At 42.2% G+C, this 22337-nt stretch overlaps 1 protein-coding gene across 2 annotated transcripts in view; it reads left to right on the top strand.

Annotated features, from left to right (window-relative positions):
- The window catches only part of SLC9A4 (solute carrier family 9 member A4), a 102389-nt gene that overhangs the window by 20698 nt on the left and 59354 nt on the right, over positions 1 to 22337 (top strand). The window contains exons 2-4 of one of the 2 annotated variants that reach the window (XM_077296656.1): positions 16226 to 16689; positions 19771 to 20030; positions 21392 to 21609. In XM_077296656.1, coding sequence (XP_077152771.1) covers positions 16226 to 16689; positions 19771 to 20030; positions 21392 to 21609 — 942 coding nt within the window. Of the gene's footprint in view, positions 1 to 16225; positions 16690 to 19770; positions 20031 to 21391; positions 21619 to 22337 lie in introns of both variants that reach the window. The other variant, XM_077296655.1, reaches the window with a different exon arrangement.

A 22337-nucleotide genomic window follows, 5' to 3' on the forward strand; every position in this document is an offset into this window, starting at 1 on the left:
GCTGAGGTTGTGCACTCGAGAGCCGCCAACCTACCCTCCAGCTGGATGTACCGCAAAGATTGCTGTTTGTCCGCCATTGCTAGCCAGACCCTGGCGCTAGTATTAGTATTATGTTAGGGCTAGCGGAATGCACCGAGTAAATATAGATGTTATTATTGGTGCGTTCGCAGCCCGGGGTCCACCGTGCAGGAGGAACCTGCTGCTAGCAAATGACGGCACTATATGGCGGTTTAAGCGAACTCTGTTACTTCACAGAGTCGCACGGAAACAAGACGCTGTGCCCTGTTAACCCCACAGGAGTTCACAGCTAACTGCCGAGCTGAAGGCAGTCTGTGGTCACGCAAACATACAATCTCCTCACCGGAGGAGCCGGTATTCTAGAGGCTTATTTCAGCTGGGGCCCTAAATCCACGCACACAATCTCCTCGCCGGAGGTGCGGACGTGCGGCCATGCGAACCCTTTATAGCTGCAGCAGGTACATGACCTTCCAAGAAGGACCAATGAGAGGCTACCACAGAGCCTGAGCACCTTCAGGACCTTCCTGGAGGACCAATGGGTTTTGCTGCAGTATCAAAGCATGTGACCCTCGACCTCCAATAAGAGATCTCACCCTGGGCATGCTCAGAAGGTGAAAAGCAGGACTTAGTCCCAAAAGCGTCTGCTCGCCGCTGCCCAGCACTGGTCTTAATGGCAGAACCTGGAAGAACAGCAGTAACCAGGTGCAGAGTATCTGCCTGAGTCAGACGCTGGGACTGACATCTCTGCTGATCAGGCTCCACTGCGGCTGGAGAAGGATGGGAGACTGCAGTGGAGATGGCACGAGATTCCCCCTGTGCAGAGGCGGGAACTCGACACCTAACATTACCTCCATACACAACACAATCCACTACACGAAGACCAATAATACCACATACAAGGAACAAATACCGCCACACCATGATAAGACCACATATTACTACCACAGTGACCAAATAATACCACATACAAGGGGTAAATACTGTCACGCCATGACTAGACCAGATATCACCACCACATAGTGAACGAATAATACCACATACAAGGGCCAAATATCACCACATCATGACCAGATCACATATTACTATCACATACAAGTGATGAATATGGCAATACCATGACCAGACCCCATGGTACCATTAAATAGTGACCAAATAGTGCTGCAATAATAATCATGAATAAAGACCACAATGATAAAAACACAAATGCTACCACTGGTGAGATTATACACAGTAGCTCTGCATATAGTGTCAGTGTACAGTTAAAGCAAGGATCACAGGTGACATTATACACAGGAGATCTGTATATAGTGTCTTCTTACAGGTAATACAGGGATCACAGGTGACACTATACACAGGAGTTCTGTATATAGTGTCAGCATATAGGTAATATGGGGATCACAGGTAAAATTATATACAGGAGCTCTGTATATAGTGTATAGTGTACAGAAAATACAGTGATCACTGGTGATATTATACACAGGAATCTGTATACAGTGTCAGTGTGCAGGTAATACAGTGATCACTAGTGACATTTTACACAGGAGCTCTCTATATTATGTAGTATATAGGTGATACAATGACCACTGGAGACATTATACACGGGAGCTCTGTATATAGTGTCAGTGTACAGGTTAGGCTGGTTTCACATTTACGTTTTTTGCCGCTGCGTTTTAGCGCAAAAAAACGCATGCGTTTTTTTTCCTTTATTTAACATTAAAAACGCATGCGTTTTTTTTGTATGCGTTTTGCCGCGTTTGACGACGCATGCGTCTTTTCTATGCTTGCATTTTGTTGCAGAAATGCAACATGTAGTAATTTCTAGAGGCGTTTTTTTTCCGCAAAAAAAGCATGCTTTTTTTGCGGCAAAAAAATGTATTGCTGTCTATGTAAACGTATGCGTTTTTAAGCACATGCGTTTGGTTGCGTTTTAAACGCATGCGTTTTAATAGAAAAAAACAAGAATACACACTGATAAGCCACCCCCCACCATCAACGTGATAAAGGGATCCAAACCCTAACTCTAACCCTACCCCTAACCCTACCCCTAACTCTAAAGCCGGTAATTCAATTGCCGGCTTTTCATTTCTCCTGCCTAAACCCGACATGATATGAGACATGGTTTACATACAGTAAACCATGTCATATCCCCCTTTTTTTTTGCATATTCCACACTACTAATGTTAGTAGTGTGTATGTGCAAAATTTCGGCGCTGTAGCTATTAAATTTAAGGGTTAAATCGCGGAAAAAATTGGCGTGGGCTCCCACGCAATTTTCTCCACCAGAGTGGTAAAGCCAGTGACTGAGGGCAGATATTAATAGCCTGGAGAAGGTCCACGGTTATTGCCCCCCCCCCTGGCTAAAAACATCTGCCCCCAGCCACCCCAGAAAAGGCACATCTGGAAGATGTGCCTATTCTGGCACTTGGCCACTCTCTTCCCATTCCCGTGTAGCCGTGGGATATGGGGTAATGAAGGGTTAAGGTCACCTTGCTATTGTAAGGTGACATTAAGCCAGATTAATAATGGAGAGGCTTCAATTATGACACCTATCCATTATTAATCCAATTGTATGAAATGGTTAAAAAAAACACACACAATATTGCTAAGTATTTTAATGAAATAAACACACAGGTTGTTGTAATATTTTATTGCTCTCTCAATCCACCTGAAGACCCTCATTCTGTAACAAATTAAAAATAATAAACCAACAATATACATACCTTCTGTAGATCTGTAACGTCCCACGATGTAAATCCATCTGAAAGGGTTAAAATATTTTACAGGCAGGAGCTCTGCTATAATGCAGCTGTGCTCCTGCCTGTAAACCCTGGGGAATGAAGGTAATGTAGGTCAATGACCTATAGTTACCTTCAGTCGCGGTGATGCGCCTTCTGCTGGATGTCCTCATATCACGTCGAGCGTGGGAAAAAGGTCTTCAGGTGGATTGAGAGAGCAATAAAATATTACAACAACCTGTGTGTTTATTTCATTAAAATACTTTGCAATATTGTGTGTGTTTTTTTTTTAACCATTTCATACAATTGGATTAATAATGGATAGGTGTCATAATTGACGCCTCTCCATTATTAATCTGGCTTAATGTCACCTTACAATAGCAAGGTGACATTAACCCTTCATTACCCCATATCCCACCGCTACACGGGAGTGGGAAGAGAGTTGCCAAGTGCCAGAATAGGCGCATCTTCCAGATGTGCCTTTTCTGGGGTGGCTGGGGGCAGATGTTTTTAGCCAGGGGGGGGCCAATAACCGTGGACCCTCTCCAGGCTATTAATATCTGCCCTCAGTCACTGGCTTTACCACTCTGGCGGAGAAAATTGCGCGGGAGCCCACACCAATTTTTTCCGCGATTTAACCCTTAAATTTAATAGCTACAGCGCCAAAATTTTGCACATACACACTACTAACATTAGTAGTGTGGAATATGCAAAAAAAAGGGGGATATGACATGGTTTATTGTATGTAAACCATGTCTCATATCATGTTGGGTTTAGGCAGGAGAAATGAAAAGCCGGCAATCGGCTTTTCTGCTATATCGCGCTGAAGTAAATATAAATATATATATATATATATATATATATATATATATATATATATATCTATATATATAATTGTCTAAGGGTTTTTCCGTCTGTCTGTCTGTCTGTCTGTCTGTCTGTCTGTCTGTCCTGGAAATCCCGCCTCTCTGATTGGTCGAGGCCGCCAGGCCTCGACCAATCAGAGACGGGCACAGCATGGCAACGATGATGTCATAATGGAAAACCCGCGTCTCTGATTGGTTGAGGCCGCCAGGCCTCGACCAATCAGCGATGGGCACAGTATTGACGTAGATGTCATAATGGTTGCCATGGCGACGATGATGTCATAAAGGTTGCCTCGACCAATCAGCGACGGGCACAGTCTGCCGCGAATTCTGGAATCATCATTGTCCATATACTACGGGGACATGCATATTCTAGAATACCCGATGCTTTAGAATCGGGCCACAATCTAGTATATATATATATATGTGTGTCTCAATTATATATATATATATATATATATATATATATATATATATATATATAAAACGAAACCCGACTGTGCAAAAGTCGGCGACTTTTGAAATTGGCCGATCTGTTTCGCTCAACCCTAATTTTGATGATTGGCAGCTGTCACACACTTCTCAGCATGCGTTTCAAAAATGCAAACGCAGGAAAAAACGCATGTAAACGCGTCAAAACGCCGCGTTTTTTTTACCGCATGAGAAAATGCATGCGTCTAAAAAACGCAGAGTTTGCACGCGTTTACATGCGTTTTTTCACCACCTGCGTTTGCGTTTTAAACGCTGCGTTTTTAAACGCAAATGTGAAACTAGCCTAATATGGTAATCACTAGTGACATTATACACAGGAGCTCTGTATATAGTGTTAGTGTACAGGTAATACAGTGATCACCAGTGACATTATACACTGGAGCTCTGTATATAATATATAGTGTATAGTATAAGTGTACAGGTAATACACTGACTCATCGGTGATATATCTAGTTTAGGTCCTTCATCTTTGCTTTTCTTCTTCATCTGGCACAGACCTCCATCACTTTTTCCAGCCAGGACTCGTTTCTGCAGAAAATGACACAGTTATCAATAGTTGATCAATTCTAGAGCACATTCCCTACTGTTTTCACAATTTCCATACTACGTCAGATGAAGAAAAAAAGTGACATAGTGCCGCCCTTCACTTTATCAGGACCTCCCTTTTGTTCCCCCATGGAAGACTGTATCCTCAAAAATAAATTATATTACAGCAGTAATGTCATCTAACTGGTCCCTACAGTAATTATGTCCCCATTTGCAACTATGAACTAATAATACCTAATTCTGTCCCCCATACTGTAATTGTCACCAATCCAGCTGTGATCCCATGCTGTCCTGTCTGTATACTCTTTTGCCTCCTCCCCTGCCCAGGAGCTATGGTATAATCACACCATGTGCCTGCATGGTAAGCCATTACAAAGTACACAGCAGTGGCAGATTTATAAGATTATCTCAGCACAGGAACATTTTAACTAAACACATCCAATTGTGGAATTTATTTTTCATCCAAGATTAGTGATGGTCGAAGAGTGAAATATTCGGATTCGTGAAATTCGGTGTCATGATCCGTTCCAGGGTTTAATCCTGTCTGCCCTTTTTCCAGGCGGATCATGTCAAGGGTTAACTTTGCTCTGTCTCATTCTGGGTTCAGGTTTGCTATTTAGTTCCGATGCATCCTGCTGGCGGTGTCAGCTACAGCTCTGCCTTCGGCATGTGTACTTGAGTCTGGTAGCTCTTGATTTGTCCTGCTGCGATCCCTGACTTGCCCAGCGTCTGTTGACTCCCTCTGTCTGCCCTTTCCCCAGTGTTTCCCTGTTTGTTGGTTTGATTCTCTGGTTTTTGACTTGGCTCGTATTCGGACTCGCTTCTGCCTTCTATGTCTTATCCGCTTCTGACTGTTGCTGAAACCCTGGCTTGTTCCTGACCTCTATAACCAATTTGTCTGGAGCTAAGTGATTTTCCAAACTTGATCTCAGGGGAGCATATAACCTTATCCGCATTCAGGAAGGGGATGAGTGGAAAATTGCATTTCTCACCTCCGAGGGTCTGTTTGGTCATGCCCTTCGATCTCACGAATGCGCCCGCAGTGTTTCAGAACTTCATGAATGATGTTTTTTCTGATTTTTTTCAGGCCCTTTATGGTTGTATACCTGGATGATATCTTTGTCTTCTCACCTGACAAGGAATCCAACATTGGTCATTTATGTGCAGTTCTTCACAGGTTATGGGGAAATTCTCCGTTCGCTAAACCCAAGAAATGTTTGTTTTGTGTCCAGGAGCTTTCCTTTCTGGGGATCATCCTTTCTGCCAATGGGTTTCGTATGGATCCCGTAAAGGTACAGGTGATTGTTGATTGGGTGTAACCCAGAGACCTCAAGGGTTGCAGCGTTTTCTGGGTTTCACCAATTATTATCAAAAATTCATCAAGGGGTTTTCTCAGGTGCTCAAGCCACTCACCGATCTCACTGCAAAGGGGCTGATCTCAAGGTTTGGTCACCCTTGTCGGTTGAAGCATTTTCTACATTAAAGAAGTGTTTTATGTCTGCTCCTGTATTGGTTCAGCCCGATCCATCTGAACCATTTATTGTAGAGGTGGATGCATCAGAAGTGGGAGTAGGGGCGGTGTTGTCTCAGGGACCCGTTACTTTGATCAATTTAAGACCATGTGCCTTTTTCTCCCAGAAGTTTTCTTCTGCAGAGAGGAACTATGATGTTGGTAACCGGGAGTTATTGGCCATAAAATTGGCTTTTGAAGAATGGAGGCATTTTTTGCAGGGGGCGGTTAATCGGATCATGGTGATTACAAACCACAAGAACTTGTCTTAAATTGAATCTGCCAAACGGTTAACTTCTAGACAGGCTAGGTGGTCGCTTTTTTTTCTTCTCATTTTCATTTTTCATTTACTTTTCGGCCTGGTTCCAAGAATGTCAAGGCGGATGCATCATCTTGCAGTTGTGATCCGATATCACCCCCGAACCTCCTTCCTCCATTCTTCAGCACGGGGTGATTGTTGGGGGTATCCTCTGATTTGGAGCAGGAGATTCGCAAGGCTCAGTCTCTTGCTCCTCCCTCTTTGCCTGACAATAAGCTCTTTGTCTCGGTTCAGTAACGGTTGAGGGTTCTCCGGGAGTTCCACGATTCTGCTCTCAGTGGACACCCGGGGATCTCAGCCACCCAGAAAGTCATTGCTAGGCTGTTTTGGTGGCCCTCCATGACCTCTTATATCACTGTGTTTGTGTCTGCTTGTGATACTTGTGCCCATGCTAAGAGCTCCCATAACCGTCCTTCCGGGGAATTGGAGCCATTTCCAATTCCGGATAGACCTTGGACTCATTTGTCCATGGATTTTATCACTGATCTCCCTCCTTCTAATGGCAAATCTGTAATCTGGGTAGTGGTTGACAGATTCAGTAAACAGGCACATTTTGGTGCTCTGGCAGGATTACCTAATGCTGAAACACTATCTAAGCTGTTTGTTGAGCACGTTGTATGGCTGCATGGCGTGCCTTTGAATGTGGTTTCTGATAGAGGGGTACAATTTGTGTCCATTGGTACTTGGTCCATTGGAGGGGTTACAGTCCTGAGGATCGATCTTGGATCCCGGTGCAATCTGCCCATGCTGATAGATTGGTTTGGGCATTTCACGCATGGTGTTCTGGGAAGCCTGGGGGTCCAGTGGCCCCCCTTGAGAGGAGGGTACTGTCATGATCCATTCCAGGGTTTAATCCTGTCTGCCATTTTTCTGGGCGGATCATGTCAAGGTGTAATAATTATAGGGGATAACCCAGGAGACTCTTTGCGTGGAACAAGACAACTACAGGACACAGTTTTATAAGTGGTAAAATCTATATTATAACACGGTGATTCAAACAGGTGCAGAGAGAAACTCAAGTCCACAACACTTGGTGTAAATATTAAACGCAGCTTAACAGTCTATAGGAAACTTCAGAGGAAAATGCAATCAAGCAGAAAGTCTATGAAGCACAATTATTCTTGAGGATAGTTGACACGAATAAGTCCTTGTTTTAGTCCAAACACAGATAGATATGCTTATAAGGCAGTTCAAATAATATCTTAGCTCAACCAGGGAGGCCTGGGTAAAAGTCTCAGGTTTTTGCAGAGCAGCAACAGCTTACATGTCCAGCAAATGCAGATGGAAGTAAACACGAACAGCAGATGAATGAGGATTACTGGAAACTGGTGTATGCAGCAGGAACTCAGAGCAGAGTAGCAGGATCACCACACAGGTTCACAGGAGCAGGTATATAGCCAGGGAGTCACCAGAGTCAGGAGCTGGATGCAAGGCAGAATACTCTAGCACAGACTGAAGGCTGGGGTGGAGTTTTATAGCAGGAAGACACAGTACACATGAGACCAAAGACGCCATCTTGGAAAAGGGCAGTAATGCACAAAAGGTAATAAAAAATGTTCAGTGTCCTGACACAAGGGTTAACTTTGCTCTGCCACTTTTTGGTTTCAGGTTTGCTATTTAGCTCTGATGCATCCTGCTGGCGGTGTCAGCTATAGCTCTGCCTTTGGCATGTGTACCTGACTCTGGTAGCTCTTGATTTGTCCTGCTGTGATCCCTGACTTGCCCCGCGTCTGTTGACTCCCTCTGTCTGCCCTTTTCCCTGTGTTTCCCTTTTTGTTGGTTTGATTCTCAGGTTTTTGACTTGGCTCATATTCAGACTCCCTTCTGCCTTCTGTCTTTGTCTTATCCGCTTCTGACCATTGCTGAACCCCCTGGCTTGTTTCTGACCACGTATACTGCTGCTACTTTTGGTACTTCTGCTTCTGACTGTTTTTTTTACTCGGCCTGTCTGACCACTCTCTTGCCACTTGGTGGGGTCTGTGCTGCTGCTCTGTGTGTGCAGTCTCACTTCCCTCTCAAGCTCCCCCTGGTGGAGGTTGCGCTTTAAGGCAGTGCAGCAGCATGACATTCGGTCAGAATCATTTCTAATACTAAGGTAATGTACCGAAAAACGAATACAATGCAAGTCAATGAGAAAGTCGAATATTTTTCTGCTGGACCCAACAAACAGGTCTGTTGCCTGAGAAAAAAGCTGAAATAGATGGGAACATTCTAAAGCTAAATGGGAACAGCAGAGAAGACCTGCATGCCTTTCTGACTCACATATGGTATCTGTGAATAATGTTGTCAGACTATTGCGCCAGCTTTACGGATTTATAAGAAGACCTACCAAACCAAACCTAAATTGTTTTTTATAGGGAAAAATGCTAAGAAACATTTTTTTCCTTCATAATTACTTGTATATAATGCAAAATAAAATAATAATAAAAATTATACCTCCCCATTAACATATATTCACACGTAACGTTTTGGCTTTAGTTTTTCCTACTACATTTGTGAGAGCCCTCACTTATACATTTGGGAGGTCCCTCCCTCATTGAAAATTGTTAGCTAGATAGTGGAATACGTATTCCCCAGCTCTTTACAATGCCAGCTACAACATGCCAATTTGAATTTTGAGTTTTGCCCGCCACCACCACCACGTCCACCGCCATGTCATTATTGGGCCCTCACTTCACATTTTCAGAAACCTGAGTTTGGGAAGGGCCCTCAGGTGGCCCTGTATCATACATTTGGGAGAGCTCTCACTCCTAAATATGTGAGGTCCCTCCCTCATTCAACATTATTAGCTAGATAGTGGAATAAGTAATCCCCAGCACTTTACAATGCCAGCTAAAACATGCCCAATTGAATTTTGGGCTTTGCCTGCCACCACCGCCGTGTCCACTGTCATATCATTATGCAGCCATTGCTTCACAATTTCAGAGGGCCAGCAGGTGCCGTGAAACGTGGGTTTTGTGAGCTCCACAGTTCAATTTGGCCACCGGATCCCAATGGAGCCACTGTCATAGCAGGAGAAGCCGTGGTAAGGTGAATATAATACAGGAGTTGGGGGAGCTGTATGATGAGTGTCAGTAAATTAGATTCTAACACACCAAAAGAATTAAATTCTGAATACAGAGTATGCAAGCAAGGGCCTGTATTGTGGTCAGTCTGTCAGGCCTGAAACCCATGTCAGGAACATGTACAAGCCTCATTTTACTCTGAAGTAGCTGTCTCAAGGGAAAGATCCAGAAGTGCCACTGACCAATCTGCATAAGCCTATGCACTCCTGGAAACTACCCAACCAGGCAGAATGTATCCTTTACATGGTTTTACAACAAAGTAATTACAGGATATGTCCCAGAGAGTGACGAGGTCTGTGGAGTGTATTACTTAGTTGACAAGCAGTGCTACAGAGCTCAGGTAAAGACCTTAGCATGGCAATGACCATGTTCCAATATGCGCAAAGCTGCGACCTGAATAGGTTTGTGGAGCATATTAACCCAGCCTCTTAGACCTGCTTAAAACGTACAGAAACTGGCCAATACCCCACCACCATTTATTTTTTTTACCAAAATTTAGAAAATTTAAGGAAGTGACAGTTTAATAAAGAGACACAAGTCTCATTTAGGAGCAGCCTAGAAAAGCCAGGAATGGTCTTTGGCCAGCACTGGACAATGTAATGTGCTAATAAATATGTATGCCCTATCAAAGTAACAATTTGGGAAGAGTCATATATGCTGTCAAGGGAAAACTGAACACTGTGCTGGGACCAAAAAGTGGATGTGGTTGCTGAATGTTCTTACTGTATGTGCAACTGCAGGTTGTGGGCAAGAGGCATCAGCGCCTGTTTCCTAGACAGCAGATTGGGAGGAAAGTTACACAGGGGAAGGGCCAGTGGTTTCACCCTGAGACACAGATTTTGTACCCAGGCATTCTGCCCACCTACTGGGGTGCTGCTTACATGAGCAGTATATGGCGTATGCTAACAGAGGTATTAAGTCGAATTTCCCTTTATAAAGTGATGCGTGGGTAAGATTTTTGAACTAGCAGCATATATATAGAGCATATTTCATTACTCATATTATTATTCTGTGTAAGGCTGAAACCTGAAAAAGTGTGTTGAGCATGTTAATAAATTGATGTTCCACAATGTCCAAGTGCAGACCCCAAAATCAACATCAGGCTCCCAGGTACACACTGAAAGAAATTCTGAGAAGGGCAGCACAATAAAAAAATATAATAATAGAATATGTAGAGATTGAGAGTAGAAATTTTACCATTGCACAATGTACAATGGTTTCCAAAATTACCCAAGGGGTCTGCATCATACACACTGAAAGAGACCGTGATGGGGACCTCACAATAAATTTTATAGTTATTATAATTGCTAGAGATAAGGAAGAACAAGTTTCACTATTGCACAATGTAGGAAAGGTTTCCAAAAATTGCCCTAGGTGTCCTTATCATACACACTGAAAGAGACTGTGATGGAGACCTCACAATAAATTTTGCAGTTATTACAATTGCTAGAGATAATGAGCATAAGCTTTTCCATTGCACAATGTGCAACAGTTTCCAAAAATTACCCAATGGGTCTGTATCATACACGTTGAAAGAGACCGTGATGGGAACACCACAATAAATTTTGCAGTTATTACAATTGCTAGAGATAGGGAGTACAAGTTGCACCATTGCACAATGTACAAAGGTTTACAAATTTAAAAACATTACCTACGGGGGTATACATATATGAACACTAAGTACTTATTGCAGAAGCAGGAGGAGTAGGATGTGATTTCCAGAACAAAATAGGTTTGGATAATAAGGGATGGACGTTAAGACAACTTCCAAAAAAGAACATTTGGGGTGCATTTAGGTTGGGTTGCTGTCATACGTAGGGCTTACAAAGTCGGAGGAAATTCAGCCCTTGTTCAGGTTTTGAAGAGTCAGCCTGTCTGCATTTTCTGTTGAAAGGCATGTGCGCTTATCCGTTATGAATGCACAGGCCGAAATAAAAACCTATACACTTTGCAGCAGGGCATGGCAGCACCTCCAAGACGTATAAGGAGAGGTCAGACCAAGTGTGCAGCTCTGTCAGCAACATTGTCTGAGGGTAATCTTTTCAGCAACTCTTCAACAACGGCCCTCTGGCATGCATGCACTGAAAATGGCACATCTGACTCCAACATGAGAGAAGGAAATTTCTCCTTGTACCGTGGGTCAAGAAAGGTGCACAGCCAATATTTCATGTTCAACAAAATGTCTTTCATGCAATGGTGTTGGGAAAGGCATCTGGACATGAACTGTGCCATGTGTGGCAGACTACAAAGAGTCAAAAGTTTAGTGTCCTCACCAGGGCAAACACTAACCATCCTCTCCTCCTCACGGCGCCTCACCTCCTCTGCCGCCTCGTCTTCAGGCCATCCATGCTGGACAGGCATGAAGCTGGGATTGGGAGTCCCTTCTGTAGAACAGACCAAAAACTCCTGTTCCTCCTCAACCTCCTCCACCTCATCCTCGTCATCACCCAATGTGGCCTGAGAATATTGATAATAGTGTCATTAGCGCTCACCATCTTGGTGCATGGCGTACCTTGTCAAGTAGGTCCGGTAAGTCAGGGTATGTTTTAAAAACCGCTGTACAACCAAGTTCAGCATGTGGACCATGCATGGAACATGTACCAGCTTGCCAAGCTTTAAAACCGCCATCAAGCTACACCCATCATCTCACACAACCAGACCTGGTTGGAGATTCAGTGAAGAGAGCCACTGATCAGTCTGTTCTTTAATCCCTTTCAACAGCTCTGCTGCATTGTGAGCTTTATCATCTAAACAGATGAGCTGCAGAACGTGCTTCCACTTTGCCAAAGCAGTGCTGAAACCATGATGAACGTTGGGATTGCTATTCTTGGTGTGGGTAAGATGTGTTGTGTCCCAGCTACCATCAGGTTCACCCAGTGTGTTGTCAGAGAAATGTAGCATCCCTCTTCACAAGAACTTTTCCATGTAACTGTGGTTAGGTGGACCCTCCCTGTGACTGCGTTAGCCAGAGCATGGCTGATATTGTGTAACATGTGTGTCACGGTTCAGCCTCTCAGGGTGTCTGGGATGCAGTTACTTACAGCTCGGCCATCCAATCCGGTACAGGGGTGTACTGAAGCTGTCAGTAGTACTTTGACAGCATGTCCATCCAATCTTGTACAGGGGCGTGCTGAGCTGTCGGTGTGTTGATTGACTGCTCGACTATCAAATCTGTGACTGAGAGGCATCGGCTGTCTCCAAGTGTTCACTAGCCCGGGTGATTGCCATGCCTACTTAACTGAGCAGCTTCACCCAGACTACTGCCAGACATACATTCAGCTTGTGAGGTTTGTGCTTTCCTGTGCCTTGAGTTCTGTATGCTTGATCTTTTGCCTGTGGAGAGAAGACGGAGACAGGATCTCAGGTAAATGGACCTTCTCAGGGAAGTATAACATGCGGCCTGCTGTTCACCATGTCTTTCACGGATTCTGCAGTCCATTTGTATGGCCTGAATCCGTATTCTCTCCCCAGGCAACAGATCAAGCATACAGAACTCAACTTTTGTTCTTGGGAAAAACTCTTTAAGTTTTCTTAAGTACATTATAAAACAGCTGTACATAAATGTCAAAAATCTAAGATCTATCTCATCACCCTTATAAAATAATAATAATAATAATAATTTTTTATTTATGTAGCGCCAACATATTTCACAGCACTTTACAATTAAGTGGGGACATGTACAGACAATAAATTCAATACAAGTTAAGACAATTTAAACAGTGACATTAGGGATGAGGTCCCTGCTCGCAAGCTTACAATCTACAAGGAAATTGGGGGACACAATAGGTGAAAAGTGCTTGTTATTTCAGGTCTGGCAATTATAATAAATAGGGATTTTCATATAATGCTGCATGATCCGGTCATCAGCCCGTGTGTTTAAGTGCAATAGTCAAGTATCAAGTGCAGTTATGGTGTGCATGGAGGGTGTGGAGACAGATAAATAGTAGGGTGCAGATTCAGAGTAATATTTGGAAGGAGGGAACAGGGCAAAGTTAGTTTACTGAGTAGTTGATGTGGTAGGCTTGTTTGAAGAGGTGGGTTTTCAAAGCGCGCTTGAATAGGTCGGGGCTAGGAATCAGTCTGATCGTCTGGGGAAGTGCATTTCAGAGAGCTGGCGCAGCACGAAAGAAGTCTTGGAGATGGAGGTGCTAGGTTCGGATTATGGGGGATGTTAGTCTTAGGTCATTTGTGGAACGAACGGGCGGAATGAAGAAGTTAGAGAAAGAAGATGAGAGGCAGATTGGGAGAGGGGATCATTGATGGGGATGTTAAAGTCTCCCATGATGAGGGCGGGGATGTCACAGGTTAGAAAGTGAGTAAGCCAGGTGGCAAAGTGGTCTAGAAACTGGCAGGAGGAGTCTTGAGGGCGATAAATAACCGCCACTCGCAAGGAGAAGGGCTTAAAGAGTCTGACGGCGTGGACTTCAAAGGAAGGAAATGTAAGTGAGGGAACCGGGGGATGACCTGGCAAGCACATTGTGATGAAAGGAGCAAACCAACACCTCCACCCTGTTGGTTCTCAGGTCTGGCGGTATATGAAAATTTCAGCCCACCAAACAAGGGAGTGGCAGCAGCGGTGATGTCTGAATGCTGGATCCAGGTTTCTGTAATAGCAAAAAGGTTAAGGGAATTAGAGAGGAAAAAATTGTGAATGTAAGTTAGTTTGTTACACACAGACCAAGCATTCCATAGAGCACATTGGAAAACGATAGGAGAAGGCATGCACTGAATGTTAATAAGATTAGCAGGGTTTTTTATATGTAGCTGGAGGAGAGTAATGTATGCTGGTGGAGGGAGACCCAGGGTTGGGGGAGATGTCGCCTGCAGCTAGTAAAAGAGAAAAAACAGAAAGAGCAGGTGGTGGGATGATTTGTATGAACGTTTTGAGTAATGCATGGAGGTATTGGATGGTTTGGAGTGGGTAAGAAATGTCAGTAGAGCCTCACAGTTATACATGGGAGAAGGGAGAAGGGAGAGGTGAATAAGGAGAGAGTGCACAGAATGTGTTAAAGGGCGGGCAAATTGTGAGAAAGCAGAAGAAAAAACAAATAAGAACCAGATTGATATGATCAATGCATAATGTATAGTATGACTGACCAAGAAGCATGATTGTATGAAACACTTATGCACCTTACCTGTCTCCTGCCCTGTCCAACTGCCATTGTCTAACTGCCAAGCACTTTATACTGTGGCACTCAATATCTATTGCACGCGTGACCCTGTGCGCGTGCTATCCCAGCCAGACTAAATATATATGAAAAGAAATGACTGCTAGCATTAGGCACCAAATGGCCACAATCTGCAATTAACCAATTAGCATAAGGCCAGTGCAGGCATTAGTATGCAGGGTAAACAACCAATGCTGAACAAGGCAATAAAACAGTGGGGAAAAAAACAAAAACACAGGAGTGATAGATTAAATACCATGAAAAAGCTTGCTAGATATGGTTCTGGTCACACTTGTCAGACAGAGCACACAAACGGATGATGGATTAAATACCATGAAAAAAGCTTGCTAGTAGTGTTGAGCGATACCTTCCGATATCCAGAACTATCGGTATCGGATTGGATCAGCCGATATTCAAAAAATATTGGATATCGCTGATACCGATACCAGATACCAATGCAAGTCAATGGGACAAAAATATCGGAATTAAAATAAACCCTTTCTTTCCTTGTAGGTTAATTCTACATGAATGAAAACAACTAAGAATAATGTAGGATGTTTTGGGGGAGGTGGAGGAGACATTAAAGGCATACAGAGACACAGAGACCATGCAGACAGCCGTAAACGGCCAAAAAAAGCTCCTCTATGTAATCCTATATGGTGTTTTTCCACAATCTAGCAGGATACGGATGGAAAGCCACTAATAGGATAAATTTGAAAAAATGTGCAGCAGGCTACACTAATTGAAAAAAGGACAATGGAACGGTATGAGGCAGTGATGCATCCTGAGCTGACTAAAATCAGCTGTGGCTGCTGACCAGTCTACAGAGTGAGCTGCACTCACACACAGACCTTGCAGACAGCCGTGAACAGCGCTGAAAGGCAAAAACAAGGTTCTCACACAGCGGTTGCTAAATTAGCCTGGGTAAAGCACAACGAAGCAAATCTCTATCTCAAAACTGTCCCTCAGTCAGAACACAGCGTCCTGTCTCTAACTGAATTCACAGCAGAGTGCACCCAAAATGGAGGGGGCGACTTTTATAGTGCATCAAGACATCATTTCAGCAGCCAATCACAGCCATGGCAGTAGTTACATGCCTAACATGCAGAACAGGATGTTCCCACACTTCTAATGATTCCTCATTGGCTGAATTCTGGCTCTTTGAATTATGGGAACTTCCGATTCCGGTATCCGATATACTAAAAGTATCGGAACTCGGTATCGGAATTCCGATACCGCGAATATCGGGCGATACCCAATACTTCCGGTATCGGAATGCTCAACACTACTTGCTAGATATGGTTCTGGTCACACTTGTCAGACAGAGCACACAAACGGATGATGGATTAAATACCTATGTGAAGAAGAGAAGCAAGGAACATCAGCTTCACTGCCATTGTCTAACTGCCAAGCACTTTATACTGTTGCACTTAATATCTGTTGTGCGAGTGACCCCGCGCACGTGCTATCCCAGCCAAACATTAATAAAATTGTTTTCTCCTTCAGGATTTCATCTTTACCACAAATTGCCAGCAATAATGCCAGAAAGTTGCATCCTGATTGCCATTGGTGTCTTACTTGGTGGAATTATTTTTGGGACAGATCACAAAACTCCACCCGCTATGAGGACTGATATTTATTTCCTTTATCTCTTGCCTCCAATTGTGCTTGAAGGGGGATATTTTTTACCAACCCGTCCTTTCTTTGACAACATTGGAACTATAATTTGGTGGTCAGTAATGGGGACCTTAATGAATGCTTTTGGCATTGGCCTTTCCCTTTATGGTATTTGCCAGATTGAAGCTTTTGCACTAAGTGATGTTTCTCTGCTGCAGAGCTTGTTATATGGAAGCCTTATTTCAGCAGTGGATCCAGTGGCTGTCCTTGCGGTCTTTGAAGAAATATCTGTCAATGAACAGCTATACATGATGATTTTTGGAGAGTCGTTGTTAAATGATGGCATAACTGTGGTAAGTAGATATACATCTAACATATAACTCTTTAATTAATAAATCATGTGTATCCAAAAATGGTACAAATAAAAACTACAATTTTTTTCTAACATTTCACAGTGACCTTGATCAATGGTAATTTTATTCAGAAGTCTGAAAAATATTTTTGTTTTAGTCTATATAGAATTCTAGTAGTTTCCTGAAATACCTTAAAAAATATTAAAACACCTGTAACTGCAGTTGTGTTGTTTCACTTAAGAATCTCCTTTTTCCATCAAGGAATAACTGTTGTTCTTAGTAATTATATTCAGCAATAAATAGTCATAATGCAAGTGCAATAAGGCTAGAGCTTATGTTCTGTGAAGTAAGTATATTTGCACACCTTTTATGTGAGGATTTCTTCTTTGACATAAAAAATTAATTACTGGGCTTCAATAAAGTGTGTGCACATCCATCCATTGTGTTATATGATGAAAGAAGTCAATGTACGACATGAATCTCATTTTTATAGCAAATAATGAGCAGAACCGGAGATTATTTGGCTGCAAATTCAATATATTTTTAGTTTTTAGCTTTTTTTTAGGGTACTCTTAAAACGTAAATACTTCTTTTTTATATTTTTCATATTCTTATATGTGTACTGGAGACTAATATTGGCCAATAGATAAAAGCAGAAATCCCATTTACAGCAATTAGAAACATGACTATTGATTAATGCAAACACACTGTTTTAGTGACATAAAGTAAGGAAAATTCTCAATTCATGGATAAATTCCCTTCCTGACATGTAAAATCACACTTCAAAAGTGTAGGCTCTTTTTCTGTCGATATTCGGCCGAACATATGCTCAGGCAACAGTTTTTCCGTCCATCCCCCATACCAGAACTGAAAATGCATGTGTTCTCAATAGAGAAATGAAAATAAGCCACTGGCAGACACATCTGGCAATGGCTTAACTTCCTTGACTGCTTTACGACATATAACCTACATTTACGTCATATGTCGTGTCCATGACTTTCCAAGCCCGCATCTTTTGTGGGAAATAATGAATGATTTAATCAGCCATCATGTGCCTTTAACAACCACAGGTGGAGCTGAATTCAGCCTGCGACTGTTAACCTGTTATATGCCTCTGTCAATCTCTGACAGCAGCACTGAGCACTGGTAGACGCGTGATTTTGGAATGACTATTGGAGTGCCCATAACGTGATTACGGGGTGCAAATGGATTGCCATGGCATCCGGAGGTCTGCTGAAGACCTCGGTACTTGTCATGAGGATTACCCTGTGAAAGTCTGCTGACATTGATTTTCACTATACATATCAGCTCTGATGCACTACTATGTATAGCTCAAGCAATCACACGAAAGCGTTACAGGTCTCAGAAAATGTCAACACAAGTAAAACATATTTTCATCATTTTTTTTTGTTTACAAATTTTCTAATTTTTTCTCACCTCTTAAAAAAATAAAACTATACATGTTATGCTTGGTATCTTCATAATCAAACTGAAAACAGAAAATCTTTCCGGTGGTGGAGGAGTTAAGAGCAAAGAACCCAACATGCTTGATCCTTCTTTTCTCCCCACCTGCACTTGGGAACAACTGCTCCCCCACACACACGCACAAAAAGTAGTAGGAGGAAGAGTCTTGACCAATAGCAGTAGAGAGACGTATAGTATATAATTTGTTTAATGTATGGCCACCTTAAATCTTGATGCATGGAGCTGTTTGCATTACAGTAATTTTAATAAATATTTCCAATTGTTCGAGGTTGAAATTGTTCTTTCCAGTTTTTATTCAAAAATAGGAGATTGGCAAGAAAAATCAGAGGTAGCAGTTGCAGCAGAATCCTGCTGTCAGGAGGGCACAAAGGCCTCTCCACCACTTAAGAAGACAACAGAATTATTAAATATGTATTGTAGTTGGGGCCCTGTTACCAGGGGCATAACAATAATAGATGCAAGGGGTGAAGTAATATAGCCACATAGCCTCTATATATACACTGTGAGCCCCATCTAGCCTGTATATATACAGTGTGAGCCCCACATAACCTCCATATATACACTGCGAGCCCCACATAGTTTCCATATATACAGTGTGTGCCCCACATAGCCTTCATATATACACTGTGAGCCTCACATAGCTTCCATATATACACTGTGAGCCCCACATAGCCTCAATATATACAGTGCAAGCCCCACATAGTTTTCATATATACAGTGTGTGCCCCACATAGCCTTCATATATACACTGTGAGCCCCACATAGCTTCCATATATACACTGTGAGCCCCACATAGCCTCAATATATGCACCGTGAGCCCCACATAACCTCCATATATACACTGCGAGCCCCACATAGTTTCCATATATACAGTGTGTGCCCCACATAGCCTTCATATATACACTGTGAGCCCCACATAGCTTCCATATATACACTGTGAGCCCCACATAGACTCCATATATATAGTGTGAGTCCCACATAACCTCCATATATACATACAATTTCCCATACACATGAAAAAAACACATACTCACCTCGCTCCCATTCCAGCGACGCTCTGCTCCATCACCTGAGGAGCTTTTAGACTGGCCTATGGCCTCACCTTCCTTAGATAACTATTCCAGTTTTGCCCTTCCAAAATTTTCTCCCAAATCTGGTTCCTTGTAGCATTTGCTTACACACCCTCCATGCACTCAGTAGCACTTTGTATCTGTTCCCCATAGGCATGGATTTCTTCCAGGAACCGGAGCCTGGAAAAAATCATTAGCATACAGAAATGAAATATAATTTCTCCATAACAAGACCATTAATATGAGACATACAGGTAGAACTAATGTAACATTTCTATTACCTGTATGCCCATATTATTAGGTTACATATGTGCAAGGGGTGACAAATTCCCTTTAACCCAATTGCAAAAAATTTTTTAGCTTCAATTGCATGCATTTAAGTAAGAAAAAAAATTGTCACAAAAAGCGGACAACCCCTTTAACCTCAATCATAAGAAAAAAAGGCTACATCTGTATTTGGAATCATGTGTTAGAAACCCTTACAACCTGTATATCTACCCACACTGTCAATTTGTTTTTCATCTAGGTTCTTTATAACATTTTTATTTCATTTACACAAATGCACACCTATGAAGCAATTGAACCAGTGGACATACTTGCTGGCATAGGTCGTTTTTTTATGGTTGGCATTGGAGGAGTGTTTTTTGGAATCATCTTTGGATTCCTATCGGCTTTCATCACACGTTTTACCAGGAACATTACTTCCATTGAACCCCTTCTTGTTTTCATGTTCAGTTACCTATCCTACCTATCTGCAGAAGCCTTCTACCTCTCCGGAATCCTGGCGTGAGTATTACAGCATGACACTTTTACATAGAAAATCTTTTTTTTTTATTTACATTATTTACACAAAGCTCTGCATAATATTAATGTATAGGAGGGGGCAGGAATAGGCGGAGCTGTATGTAGGCCCCCCATGACTGTGTTTGGGCATGGGCTCTTTTTAAATAAAATTGAGTAAATTTTATTGGCTGTTAGGTGGTGTGGGATGGGTTGTGAGTGGGGGTGGTGGGGGGGCTATATAATCAAAAAGTGCGGGAAAACGGGGCACACTGGCAGTTAGAAAGTACTGAAAGTGACGCACCCGCCCTCCCCCTTTTTTGGTTTTTTTTGTGGTAGGTGGTTAGTTTTAGTTGGGGTTGATGTGATAGATTTATTGAGAGCGAGGAATTTTTAGTTGGCACGTGTAAGGGTTATTATTATTTTTTGTCACAGTGGCTGGGGCGGGGGGTTGGGGTTCTTGGAGTTTATGCGGATTCAGCGGCAAAGGAATTTGAAGGAAATTCCGGACAGTCAAACGGGTTTGGTGTTCTGGCATTTTGGTTACAGGCTCTGGACGGGGTGTTTACCCTGGGAGCTGGTGGTGGTTAATTTTTTCCCAAAACGGGAATTATGGTGCCCTCGAGCTGGTGGTACAGCTGGGGGTAAAATTGAGGTTATGTTTTTGGTTTTGCCAAAATAATTTAAGCCAGAATTTTTCCCGGTGGGCTCCAAGAACCCTCCCCTCTAATTTGCATAAATTATGCTAATGTTGAATAAAATGTTTTTTGTTTGTTTGTTAATAAACTGGCCGCTGTGGCCATAATTATCCAAAAGAATTTGGTGTCACGTTTTTATTTGTATTGTGATTGGGTTTATCACAATTGGTGGGTGGGGGTTGTATAATAAGGGGAGCCATATTGGCCATACACGGTCATGTATAATATATTTATAAATTGTCATGCACAGTATTATTCTTCTATTGACCTAATGCTAAATCTGTAAGACCTTGCACCATGTGTAATACATTTACAGTCCTCATTTTCACCCTGCAACTTTAACCAATCACATTGAAGTTGTAAAAGTGTTGCAGAGTCCTTTATCTTTTGAAACAGACTACAAATTGTCTTGTTTGTCTAATATTTATTTTTTTGAGCTGTCAAGCACAATGCAATTGTCATAAGTATCTCCCTCATACAATAATGCTAATATATCACAGTTTTCTGTCATATAAGTGCTATCTGTTGTCTTTAAATCCTCCTGTAGTACTATTTAATAAATATATCACATTTTTATTATTTTACAAAATGCATACTATTAATAAATCAATATGCCAAAAGGTTCCAAGGATTTTGCACAAAAATGTATTGTCTTTTTATGCTTAACAGTATGACAGCCTGTGCAATGACCATGAAAAATTATATTGAAGAAAACATTTCAAAGAATTCAAGCATAACCATAAAATATGTTATGAAGATGGTGAGCAGCGTGTGCGAAACTCTGATATTTATCTTCATGGGCGTTTCAACAGTAGGAAAAAACCATGAATGGAACTGGGCTTTTGTCAGCTTTACTTTACTCTTCTGTCTCATTTGGAGAACACTGAGTAAGAAATGTAAAATTTATCTTTTATATATATATTTTTGTTGTAAATTGTGACTTTTTCCACATTTAATGTCACCTAGATTCTATATCTCAAATCCACAGAGAAACAAACTGAAATCAGTTTAAGGGGAGAAATAAAGAAAACTAATGTAATGTGGTTGCATAAGTGTGCACATTTAAAATCATGTTAAATAGTAGTCACTAGACAGCTGCCATCATCAAGAGGTACTCACCAGAAATGGTTTTCACTTCACATGTGTGCCCTGTCAGGATTAATAAGTGGGATTTCTTGTCTTATAAATGGTGTTGGGACCATCAGTTGTGTTGTTGAGAAGTCTGGTGGATACACAGCTGATAGTCCTACTGAATAGACTGTTAGAATTTGTATTATTTATGGCAATAAAAAAGGAGCTAAGTAAAGAAAAACGAGTGGCCATCATTACTTTAAGAAATGAAGATCAGTCAGTCTGAAAAATGGGGAAAACTTTGAAAGTGTCCCCAAGTGCAGTTGCAAAAACCATCAAGCACTACAAAGAAACTGGCTCACATGAGGACTGCCCCAGGAAAGGAAGACCAAGAGTCACCTCTGCTTCTGAGGATAAGTTTATCCGAGTCACCAGCCTCAGAAATCGCAGGTTAACAGCAGCTCAGATTAGAGACCAGGTCAATGCCACACAGAGTTCTAGCAGCAGACACATCTCTACAACAACTGTTAAGAGGAGACTTTGT

The sequence above is a fragment of the Ranitomeya variabilis genome, chromosome 3, assembly GCF_051348905.1.
Source record: "Ranitomeya variabilis isolate aRanVar5 chromosome 3, aRanVar5.hap1, whole genome shotgun sequence".
Taxonomy (NCBI): domain Eukaryota; kingdom Metazoa; phylum Chordata; class Amphibia; order Anura; family Dendrobatidae; genus Ranitomeya; species Ranitomeya variabilis.